The sequence below is a fragment of the Salvelinus fontinalis genome, chromosome 8 (genome assembly GCF_029448725.1).
Source record: "Salvelinus fontinalis isolate EN_2023a chromosome 8, ASM2944872v1, whole genome shotgun sequence".
Taxonomy (NCBI): domain Eukaryota; kingdom Metazoa; phylum Chordata; class Actinopteri; order Salmoniformes; family Salmonidae; genus Salvelinus; species Salvelinus fontinalis.
Window position 1 is genome coordinate 32,070,115 of NC_074672.1, and position 12,857 is coordinate 32,082,971.

At 41.8% G+C, this 12,857-nt stretch overlaps 1 protein-coding gene across 2 annotated transcripts in view; it reads right to left on the reverse strand.

Annotated features, from left to right (window-relative positions):
* Positions 1–10,358, reverse strand: part of samd10b (sterile alpha motif domain containing 10b) — a 190,268-nt gene extending 179,910 nt beyond the window's left edge. Inside the window, exon 1 of one of the 2 annotated variants that reach the window (XM_055932868.1) lies at positions 10,041–10,358. In XM_055932868.1, coding sequence (XP_055788843.1) covers positions 10,041–10,053 — 13 coding nt within the window. In that variant the 5' untranslated portion in view covers positions 10,054–10,358. The remainder of the gene's footprint in view (positions 1–10,040) is intronic. The other variant, XM_055932867.1, reaches the window with a different exon arrangement.
* Between the last annotated feature and the right edge of the window lie 2,499 nt (positions 10,359–12,857).

Below are 12,857 nucleotides of genomic sequence, written 5' to 3' on the forward strand. Positions count from 1 at the left end.
CTGTCTGTTGTGTTGCCTTGGAGTCAACTCCAATTCCAATGTTAGTCCGTTTTAGTTTTTGAAATTGCTTACAGAAACAAAATAACAAAATGTAGACCTATCCCATCTTTGATAAATAGGTTAACTTGAACCTATCTGCAGTCTACATTGTTCTAAGTAATTGCATGTCTTCAATAGCATTCACACTGACATAAAGGCTAGGCCTACTGTAAATTACATTATGGCTGAACAAGCACATGCCAAATATTATCAATGAGCAAGATTACATTTATTATTGATAAGTCCTAAAAAGAGAATGAATAATTAAATTCAAATTCTAAACAAGACAAAAAACAACTTATTTTAAATAGGCTATGACACTTACAAGCACCATCATTTCTTCTGGTGGGCATTTAATATTAAAACAACGCAGACTAGCCATGTATGTAAGACCATCCATTAAGTCATGTGGGCCTGCCTACAATGCACAGGCAAAAAGGGAACGTCAGCTCACTGTTTTACTCCTCTCAAACTTTATATTTTAATAAAGCTTTGGTGATTAAGTAGTCTCAGGAGCCAAACCCGTTATCGACAGACTTGACTTGTTCGCGATTGTATTGGGCAGACAAAAAAATGCCTTAATTGAGAGGAGGGGAGGCTATGCTTGGTTTTTAATCAAATCAAATAAAATAGGAAAAACAATTGTTTTTTTTATGTTTCTAAAGTCAACAGGCACCAAAAGCACCTTAGCCTATTCTTGTTCCATGTCATATGGGCAGTGTGCGTCACGGCTGGATAGGCTGCGTTGCTGCCGTCAAAATTCATGACATTACCAACTGTGTTTCCACTAAAACACGTTTTTGGTTGGTCTTAAATATCACAATCAGCGCTGCCTGAAATTAGCACTTTGGATCATGTTTTTCCGGCCACACCTTAAAATATTTCCACCCGCCCATCTGAGTAGCAACCGAGATGATATAAAACAGGTTATTTTTTTATTTTCTTTCTTGAACCTTTATTTTACTAGGAAAGTCAGTTAAGAACAAATTCTTATTTACAATGACGGCCTACCAAAAGGTAAAAGGCCTCCTGCAGGGACGGGGGCTGGGATTAAAAATAAATGTAATAAAAATCTAGGACAAATCACACATCACGACAAGAAAGACAACACAACACTACATAAAGAGAGACCTAAGACAACAACATAGCATGGCAGAAGCACATGACAACACAGCATGGTAGCAACACAACATGACAACAACATGGTAGCAACACAACACGGCAGGAGAACAACATGGTAGCAGCACAAAACAGGGTACAAACATGATTGGGCACAGACAACAGCACAAAGGTCAAGAAGGTAGAGACAACAATACATCACGTAAAGCAACCACAACTGTCAGTAAGAGTGTCCACGATTGAGTCTTTGAATGAAGAGATTGAGATTAAAACTGTCCAGTTTGAGTGTTTGTTGCAGCTCGTTCCAGTCACTAGCAGCAGCGAACTGAAAAGACGAGAGACCCGGGGATGTGTGTGCTTTGGGGACCTTTAACAGAATGTGACTGGCAGAACAGGTGTTGTATGTGGTGGATGAGTGCTGTAGTAGATATCTCAGATAGGGGGGAGTGAGGCCTAAGAGGGTTTTATAAATAAGCAACAACCAGTTGGTCTTGCGACGGGTATACAGAGATGACCAGTTTACAGAAGAGTATAGAGTGCAGTGTTGTGTCTTATAAGGAGCATTGGTGGCAAATCTGATGGCCGAATGGTAAAGAACATCTAGGCTCTCGAGAGCACCCTTACCTGCTGATCTATAAATTACAACTCCATAATCTAGCATGGGTAGGACGGTCATATGAATCAGGGTTAGTTTGGCAGCTGGGGTGAAAGAGGAGCGATTACGATAGAGGAAATCAAGTCTAGATTTAACTTTAGCCTGCAGCTTTGATATGTGCTGAGAGAAGGACAGTGTACCGTCTAGCCATACTCCCAAGTACTTGTATGAGGTGACTACCTCAAGCTCTAAACCCTCAGAGGTAGTAATCACACCCGTGGGAAGAGGGAACATTCTTCTTACCAAACCACATGACCTTTGTTTTGGAGGTGAGCTATATTGTTGATGTAAATTGAGAAAAGCGTGGGGCCTAGGATTGAGCCTTGGGGTACACCCTTGGTGACATGCAGTGGCTGAGACAGCAGATGTTCTGACTTTATACACTGCACTCTTTGAGAGAGGTAGTTAGCAAACCAGGCCAAAGACCCCTCAGAGACACCAATACTCCTTATCCGGCCCACAAGAATGGAATGGTCTACCTTATCAAAAGCTTTGGCCAAGTCATAAAAATAGCAGCACAACATTGCTTAGAATCAAGGGCAATGGGGACATCATTGAAGACCTTAAAGGTTGCAGTGACACATCCATAACCTGAGCGGAAACTACCAGAGAGAATACTATAGACATCAAGAAAGCCAGTCAGTTGATTATTGATAAGTTTTTCCAACACATTTGATAAACAGGGCACAATAGAAATAGGCCTATAACAGTTAGGATTATAAGTGATATAAGATGGCGCAGAAGAGGATGGCTGACATTTTACATGCTCCTAACCAACTGTGCTATTTTGTTCGTTTTTTTGCGTTGTTTGTAACTTATTTTTTAACTTAATTGGTACATAATGTTGCTGCTACCGTCTCTTATGACCGAAAATAACTTCTGGACATCAGAACAGCGATTACTCACTTCGAACTGGAAGAAGCGTTTTCCTTTTACGAGTCCAACGAGAAGGAAAGGGGCAGCAACCTTAAAGAAGGGGCAGCAACCTTTAAGAAGGAGTAGCAACCTTAAAGAAGGGGCAGAAACCTTAAAGAAGGGGCAGCAACCTTAACCTCTTTAAGCTAGGGGGCACTATTTTTATGTTTGGAAAAATGACGTTCCCAAGGTAAACGGACTATTTCTCAGGCCCAGATGCTAGAATATGCATATAATTGACGGATTAGGATAGAAAACACTCTAACGTTTCCAAAACTGTCAAAATATTGTCTGTGAGTATAACAGAACTGATTGTGCACGCTAAAACCTAAGGAAATCCAACCCGGAAGTGCCTTTTATTTGGAAAAATCCCTGTTCCATTGCTTGCCCATCCTCCATTTAAAGGGGTATCAACCAGATTCTTCCTCAGGATGTGATCAGGCTTTAGACATAGTTTCAAGCTTTTATTTTGAAAAATGAGCAAGATTTATCAAAACGCGTCAGGTGTCCTTTGATTAGTTCATGCGCACGAGAGTTGTAGCTCGACATTTTCTTTCTCTGTAGTATTGAATAGTTTACCGTCCGGTTGAAATATTATCGATTATGTATGTTAAAAACAACCTGAGGATTGATTATAAAAAACGTTTGACATGTTTCTACGAACATTACGGATACTTTTGGGAATTTTTGTCTGCCCTTCAGGACCGGCACGAGCCTGTGGTTTTCTGAACATAACGCGCAAACCAAATGGAGGTTTTTGGTTATAAAAATCATCTTTCTCGAACAAAAATAACATTTATTGTGTAACTGGGAGTCTCGTGAGTGCAAACATCCGAAGATCATCAAAGGTAAACGTTTAATTTTATTGCTTTTCTGACTTTCGTGACCAAGCTAATTTGCGGCTAGCTGTTCTTACTGTTTTGTCTAGTCATTGATAAACTCACAAACGCTTGGATTGCTTTAGCTGTAAAGCATATTTTCAAAATCTGACACAATAGGTGGATTAACAACAAGCTAAGCTGTGTTTTGGTATATTTCACTTGTGATTTCATGAAAATAACATTTTTTGTATTTTCTTTAAATTTGGCGCTCTGCAATTCAGCGGTTGTTTACGAAAATGATCCTGTAAAAGGGATCCGTGCGCCAAGAGGTTAAAGAAGGGGCAGCAACCTTAAAGAAGGGGCAGCAACCTTAAAGAAGAAAGGATGGGGGGTCAAGTTTAAGGAGCTCCTTTAGCACATCGGACTCAGTGACTGCCTGCAGGGAGAAACTTTGCAGAGTGGCAGGGGAAAAAGAGGGAGGAGCATCGGGGCTAGTTGTATTAGAAGGGGTGGGAGATGAGGAACTGTTGGACGGGCAAGGAGGCATGACTGAGTCAAATAGGAATCCTGTCTAATGAAGTGGTGATTAAAGAGCTCAACCATGTGCTTCATGTCAGTAACAACCACATCATCAACTTTAAGAGACATGTGTAGCTGTGAGGAGGAGGGTTTATTCTCCAGGTCTTTAACTATTTTCCAGAACTTCTTGGGGTTAGACCCACAGAGAGAAAACTGCTCCTTAATGTAACTAACTTTGGCCTCCAGATAGCCTGAGTGCCTTTCGCCAAATGCAATTCTTGAGGTGGAATAACTCCGCAAGATTACGGTCGAATCAGGGGCTGAACCTGTTTTAAATTCTCATTTTCTTTATGGGGGCGTATGACTGAAAATATCAAAAAAGAAGGTCCAAGATTCTTCGACAGAGGGAAGCAAGCTGATTCTATACCAATTTACAGAGAAGGAAGGCAGGCTTGCTCATTCAAGTTTTTTAGCAAGCGTCTATGACAAATCAGAACAGGATGTTTCACTGAGCAGCCATTACGAACACAGGCTGTCAAACACTGATCACTAAGGTCATTACAGAAAACCCCAGATTGGTCTCTATCAGGATTATTTGTGAGGATAACATTGAGGGGAGTAGCCTTTTCTGTGTGTTTGGAGTCATACCTTGATTGGTAAAAATCTGGATTGGTAATATTCTGAAAAATATTTAGGAAGTCCCATTGCTTTAGGCATTGGTCAGGTGGTACAGGCCGGTGCTGATGGAGGACGATAACACCCCGCAACAGTCAACGAAGAGCTATTTGAAAGTTTAATGCTTAAAACCAGCAAATCAAATTGTTTGGGGACAGACTTGGTAGAGACAACCGAGCACTGAAGGTGATCCTTGGTAAAGATTGCCACTCCCTCACCTTTGGTTATAGCCAGAAAGGTTAACATCAGTATTTAAAACACTCTTTCTTAACCACGTCTCAGTAATGACCAACACATCTGGATTGGAGCTGTGAACCCACACTTTCAATTGATCCATTTTAGGTAATAAGCTGCTAGTGTTAATGTGCATAAAAACCCAGGCTTTTACAAGAGCAGAAATCAGTGAAGCAGATATCAGAACACAAGTCAGAATTGGGGCTAGCAACAGTAGATGGTCCAGGGTGTACATGCACTGTATGCCAGCTTGGTGAGGTTAACATGAACACAAAGCCAGCGAGAGGTGGTTAGAATAGGATGGGGGGACAAAAGTCTGTGTAACCAATAGGAGAGTCAGAGTCCCGAGTGTGGGAACAAACATAGTATGTCCCACAGTTGGGTAAACAACAAAGTTCATAGTTAACAAAGCATGCAGGAGTCATGAGGCAAATAAAAAAATTGCAAAATGCACAAGAAGTACAAAATAACGACTTGGGGCTAGCCATTGTAAGTTCAGAGTCACTCGCCCAACAGTGCCTGTGGGCTGGAGGCGAGCAAAAGCTTGGTAAAGAGGTGGGAGTGTGGTGGGGTACCTGTACCAGACAGGGGGAGACAAGCCAGGGCAGATGGTGATCAGATCGCCAGGTGGAATCCAAGCAGCAGTGCTTTATTTCTGGAGGCAGATTTCTTGTATAAAATGCCTCTGGATTTGGGAGGGGTAGCCTGTGAGACTCCTGCCATGTGTTGGGCTCAAAGGCTTTGACACCTTTCACTTCGCGCCTCAGTGCTAATTGAAGTTGTTTCTGGTCTGTCCAAAATTAGGTTGTAGGTTTGGAGTTTGATCTGAAGTGAAGGTTATGCTGTGGAGGGTAGCATCCTGTATATATATCCCTCCTGAAAAATCCAAGTTTATCTAACTCCAAAACGATCTTATTGTTAAAAACATGTTGAAAAATGTGAGCTCACATGCAGCTGTGTGCTTTAATTTAGCATTCAGTCCTTATGAAGTAAATACATTAGTGTCATGTATTTTCTTGCCTTTTGAAAGTTAAAGATAGCTTCAGACTAGACATTACTCACTCAGTTTCAGGTTGGATGGTGTTTTCAGGTTTCTGTTTGTTTGCCAGAGCATTTGCTGTATAGCTTGGGAATAATAGTCCAAAATCAGGTTGTAGGTTTGGAGTTTTGAATTGGAGTGAAGGTTATGTTGTAGAGGGTAGCATCCTGTATGTGTCCCTGACAAAAAATACAAGTTTATATAACTCTAAATCTATATATTTTTTAAAAACATGCTGAAAAATCTGGTCATGACTTCTCTCTCTCTCTCTCTGTCCTCTGTCTCTACTAAAGGACACCAATAATAAGAAGAGACTTCCTTGAGCCAAGAAACACGAGCAATGGACATCAGACCGGTGGAAATCTTTCCTACCACAGCATTCTGCAGCGATACGCCATCCCATCTGGTTTGCGCTTAGTGGGAGTATCATTTGTTTTTCAACAGGACAATGAATCAAAACACACCCACAAAATGTACCTGGGCTGGAAAATGCCAGTTGGAAAATGCCAGTGCGCCAGTTTTTACATGATGAAAATGCAAATAATGTGCGTTTGACACTAGCACCGCCTTACGCCAGCTGAAAATACAACCCTATGTCTGGGAGGCTGTTTGAATAGATAAATCAGGCCCCCTGTGTCCGTTCTGGAGTGTGAAGTCATGAGCTCTGAGGGTTGGCTACTGCGTAGCAACCTAGCGGTGCTAAAAGCCCTGGTCTGCCCTAGAAAACCTATGTAAATTACGATAGCCAGAACAGCCAAATGTATTGATTTCTTTCTGGACGTTTTGGGCTCTAAAATGTGTTTATTACGATCAAGATTGATCCCCAGGGTCGAACTAAAGTTCGCTACAAATCTGGATATTTAATGAAATAGTGGTCCGTTCTAACTACTACATCGTCACACAGGACCATGTGCTGACACAGACTAATCATGGCCCGACAGGCTATGAGGAGACGCTCTTTGCACGTGCACCTAAAGGGTTGTGGTGTGCCAGATGAGAGCACGCCTGTCAAGTGGAGATAAATGGGCTGACCAATGTCTATGGGGTTTCTAGTATTGACGCCGACGTCATGTAGCAGCGTTGGGTTGACTCTTTCAGGCAGGATGAAAACAATGACATCCTTTGCTAGTTACGGCCAATTTCACCATGATCCTTAGCGTTTTTTTTGTGCCATTCAGCCCCATTCAGCAATACGGCGTGCTTCAAAATCAAATACTTCCAGCTTCATGCGTCATCGGGAATTTCCAAAGGAATATGTGGATGACATCAGTGCTATAACTATCTACAGGTTTCATAACCTATGAGATAAACACACACTTTCAGTCAGAGGTTAACAATACATGGGTTGGTTATTATAATAGCTAACTACTGAATGGCCACTGGCTCTAGATCAAAACTACCAGCTCCGGTCAGAGAACTGTAAAATATTACAGTTGTAAAACCAGCGTCTGTTGTAATAACTGTCAAATGAATCTCCTCTTTTGACTGAATCGAAATGGAATTGACCACAACCCTGGACACAACCTCTCCAGGAGTGTATCTTTCAGTCCACACACAGGTTGAGAGGAGTGTGTGTGTGTGTGTGTGTGTGTGTGTGTGTGTGTGTGTGTGTGTGTGTGTGTGTGTGTGTGTGTGTGTGTGTGTGTGTGTGTGTGTGTGTGTGTGTGTGTGTGTGTGTGAGTGTGTGTGTGTGTATATGTAATGACACAGATACTTACTCTCAGATGTGTGTGTGTGTGTGTGTGTGTGTGTGTGTGTGTGTGTGTGTGTGTGTGTGTGTGTGTGTGTGTGTGTGTGTGTGTGTGTGTGTGTGTGTATATGTAATTACACAGATACTTACTCTCAGATGTGAGTGTGTGTGTGTGTGTGTGTGTGTGTGTGTGTGTGTGTGTGTGTGTGTGTGTGTGTGTGTGTGTGTGTGTGTGTGTGTGTGTGTGTGTGTGTGTGTATGTGTAATGACACAGATACTTACTCTCAGATGTGAGTGTGTGTGTGTGTGTGTGTGTGTGTGTGTGTGTGTGTGTGTGTGTGTGTGTGTGCGTGCGTGCGTGCGTGCGTGCGTGCGTGCGTGCGTGCGTGCGTGTGTGAAAACACACACACACTCTCTTGCCTGCTGGGCTTACCCATGCCTGTTTGTGGTGTGAAATAGGGGAGAAGAGGGTTCTAAGCCCAGCCGTGCTGCTCTCTCTCTGATAAGGGCCTTCTTTATCCACACCGTGTGCTGCTTTTCACACAGGGACAATCAGTAGGGAGAAATGTTCAATTAAGAAAATTGTGTAAAGATTTGTCCGCATTTGTAATGTTGCGCCTACGAGACGTGACAATACAATCAGATGTCTTTGGAGATTCAACCAGACATCTCACCAACCTGATAACTTCAACTCTCCTATGAGACGTGACGATACGGCCAGATGTCTTTGGAGATTCAACCATCTCTCAGGGCGGATATCAAATAAATACACAAAAGGAAGACAACAGTGTTTAATTCTAATTCAGACATGGTAACTAGGTGAGCCTTCTGTGAGCTAATCAGTGACACGGATCAATGAAGTGACACCCAGAGACAACCAAGAGACACTGTGGATCCTGAGTCTGCAGGACTAGAGTTGCCAACCCCTGGTTTGGCAAAGCCTTCATATACCAAGACTACCCAAACTCATTAAAGATACAGTTGCACACACACACACACACACACACACACACACACACACACACACACAGTAATGCCATCGTGCAGGGTAGGCAGTGCAAAACTAATGATGCTTAAGTAAACTTCAGATTAATTCTAGATAGGACAATATGTCTCTGTGCTGCAGCCTACCTCTACCTGCAGCCATGTTAATGAGGTGCTAACCTGCTCCAGCAGAGAAAGGGAGCGACTGACCTGACACTGCACTGGCCTGAGGGGATGAAGGATCACTGACTAACTGATTATTCCTCTAATTACTCATTTAGCTAGTGGCTAGTATGATACTGTCCTACAGACAGTATAGTGAAGAGAGAAAAATCACAATCTCAATGTCTAATGTCGGCTAGAATTAAATCAAACCAAATGAAGAGTGCTAGATATGCTACCTATTTCAATGAATCCCAAAGAAACCTAAAGTTATAATCAAGTAATGATGTATTAGGATAGGCTATATGCTACCATTGGCTGTAAAAATGAAGCAGAAAATATGCTGCCAAATTATTAACCAAAACTTTAGGAATGGAACAAATTCATTTATCTACTGACACATCCATCCCGTTTGAGGACCACTGTGAACAGTTCAACCGCTGCGAAATCCCCTCTGCTTTCCTTTCAGAACCACAATGAAACCCGCCCTATGGACAAGGGTCATGCGCTTCTCACGAAGACGGATGGACGGACATGGAGTATCTTGAGTGGGCTGTGGGCTAACGAATTAATTACTGAAACCATTAACATGTGCTTTCTCTATGTGCTCAATAGAGAAATGCCACATCTCCTAAATACGATTCTGGATATGCTATTCCGGAACACCATGACAGCGATATGAAGTTCACCCTTGAAAACCCAATAGGACACAGTCAAGCTCCTTATGAAAGAGAACTTAATGGACTGAGAGTACTGACACAAACCTCACCAAGCGGACATACAGTGACCAACTACTGATATACCAAGTCAAACTTCCTAGACGTGTTAACATGAGAAATCAGAACATTGCTCTGAGGGGAACTGTGAAAGACAATGTACTACGTTATTTCTCCTATATGGATTTTGACCTTTACGCAAAATTGACAAAGAACTGAGGATATCTCACAAGTCCCCCAGTTTATTGACATCGTAATGCATCCACCCTAATAAGCTGAGCAAACATGCTGTTATTGATGTTGAAAATATACCCCCCACAACCGATCTGTGGAAAAAAAGAAGCCCCTATTGATTTAACCTAACGCTTAATACAAATATACACAGCCAATCACACATATCCTTATCTCTGTTTTCGAAAAGGTAGACCAATGATTTAAATGAGTAGTTTCATGAATGAAACAGCGCTCTTACCGTCCACAGCCATAGTCGGTCTCAGTGTGTATCTCTCCGTGGTTGCCTCAGTAATTGTCTCCCATTGCTTCTGTATCTGTCTGGCTAGCAGAGAGTATGCGCGTGAGACCGCACGATTTGGCAGTAGGCTACTGCGCGTGTTTGTGTGTGTGTAGCTGTGTGTGAGGACCGGTGAAGACTACACGGATAGATAGTCAGAGCACACCGTCTCATCCGACCGTTTGTTTTCGGTAGTCCGCTGCCAACCGACTCCGTTGTTCTTAACTCCTCACCTTTTTTGTACATGACTGCGCCGAGAAACAAAAGGTCACCATTGAACACGCGCGAGTGCGCTGACATTGCGCACGCGCCCACTCTAGGCAATGAGATGGTTTATGCAGGCTACAAGATGAAGCCTTAGATAAAATAATACATTCTGTAAAAATGAAACGTCCATTAAAATAGAAGAGAAACGATGTATCCATTGGGGTAAAGCCTAGAGTAGGCTAGACCATAATATTACACAACAGTATTTTATTCAACCCCGTATTCCTTTCCTGTGTAATCTTCCTCAATGGCTGCAATTACCAAGATAGCAATAGATAAAACAGTTAAATAGCCTATGCTATTGGGAGTTCATTAAAAAAAAATCTATATCTAACGAGACAAGTCAGTTAAGAACAAATTGTTATTTTACAATGATGGCCTACCCCTGCCGTACCTTAACCCGGACGACGCTGGGCCAATTGTGCGCCACCCCATGGGACATTTGGTTAGATTCAAGAATAATCAAATGAATTGGACAAAGATAATTCATTCCAGGCATTGTGTTGTTACAGTAAATAGATTTGTCTGATCAGAGAGGATGTCTGGACCTAGTTGTTCATCAACAAGATCCGTGTCTCCTGAACGAAAGAATCGGGATGAGAGGAGAGAAAAACACGAGTTGAGAACGTCGGATGTCAAAGTAAGACCTGAAGCCCTCAGCTTGACTTCTGCAGCTGCATTGACATTGGGCGACCTGCATTTCAACTACTTATCTGAATATAATAATAATACCAACAACAATAATATAATAATAACATTATATGCCATTTAATATTGGCATATATTAATATATGCCAAACACCATGTGCACCAGAAAACCACTATCTCTGTCTCTGCATGACTAGAACGCTACTGGCCTGTCACGCCCTGACCTTAGAGAGTTTTTTATGTCTATATTTTGGTTTTGGTCAGGGTGTGATTTGGGTGGGCATTCTATGTTCATTTTTCTATGTCTTGTATTTCTTTGTTTTGGCCGGGTATGGTTCTCAATCAGGGACAGCTGTCTATTGTTGTCTCTGATTGGGAACCATACTTAGGTAGCATTTTCCCACCTGTGTTTTGTGGGTAGTTCTTTTCTGTTTAGTGTTCTGCACCTGACAGGACTGTTTCGGTTTCATTTATTCACTTTGTTATTTTGTTCTAGTGTTCAGTTTAATAAAATCATGAACACTTACCACGCTGCGCTTTGGTCCAATTTTTCCTCATCAGACGACGGCGACCGTTACATGGCCATCATCTCTGTTGGATGAAAAACAACAGGATACACTGCACTACAAAGGCCAAAGAAAGAAGAGAAAGAAAGAAGAGAAAGAAAGTGGAGAAAGTGTCTGTTTTATTGTAATCTGTCAACTCAGTGTGCTAATTGAGGGTGTGGGTTTTCAGATGTAAGATGCCAGCTATGGAGTGTTAGTGGTTTTTGTTGTACAGCACAGAGATCTAAGTTTTAAAGACTTCAAGGAATGTGAGTGTCTGTAGAAGATACTCTCCTGGGTGAAGACAAACAACACAGGACAAAGTACTGGTTCTCCCATCAAGGCTTCATCACAATATATATGCATAGAGTCGGTTCACGCACCGGTGCGTCAATCTAAGTAACATAATACATAAATCCCAATTGAAATCAGTACTTTTAAGCTAGAGATATCTTCCTCTTTTATTGCATTGGATGTGTCTCCATCCACCGCATCCTCTGATGTCATACATCCGCATCTGCGCTGAAAGGTGGAAGAGCTAGATAGGTGTTTGTCAGACCATGAGACACCCCAGAAAATGGGTCTTCTCACGAAAACGTCTGTAGAGTCCGAATGGTTTGACCTACAAAACTATTGACCACTCTATCGAAATGTGAGACTGTCATAAACACAATGGTATTCTCTGTTTTTCTCTAAGACCCCCACAAGTGTCACAGGACTAGTCTGGAGGTTAACGGTACCGATTTAAAAAAATGAATGGAAGTATGAAGGTACTGTTGTGCCTACCCAATAAAGGGGTAAGTATGTGTTACCCATTCCAGGGTTTTTCTTTATTTTTTACTATTTTGTACATTGCAGAATAATAGTGAAGACATAATAAAATATATAAAAAAACACATGAAATCATGCACTAACAAAAATTTGAGATTATTTGAGATTTGAGATTATTCAAAGTATCCACCCATTGCCTTGATGACAGCTTTAAACACTCTTGGAATTCTCTCAACCAGCTTCATGAGGTAGTCAGCTAGAATGCATTTCAATTACAGGTGTACCTTGTTAAAAGTTAATTTGTGGAATTTACAGACACAGAAGAGACTGCGTGAATCAGGCCTTTATGGTTGACTTTCTCCAAAGAAACCATTACTAAAGAACACCAATAATAAGAAGAGACTTGCTTTGTTCAAGAAACACAAGCAATGGACATTAGACTGGTGGAAATCTGTCCTATGGTCTGATGAGTACAAATTTGAGATTTTTGGTTCCAACTGCTGTGTCTTTGAGTAGATGAATGGATGATTGTCGCATGTGTGGTTCC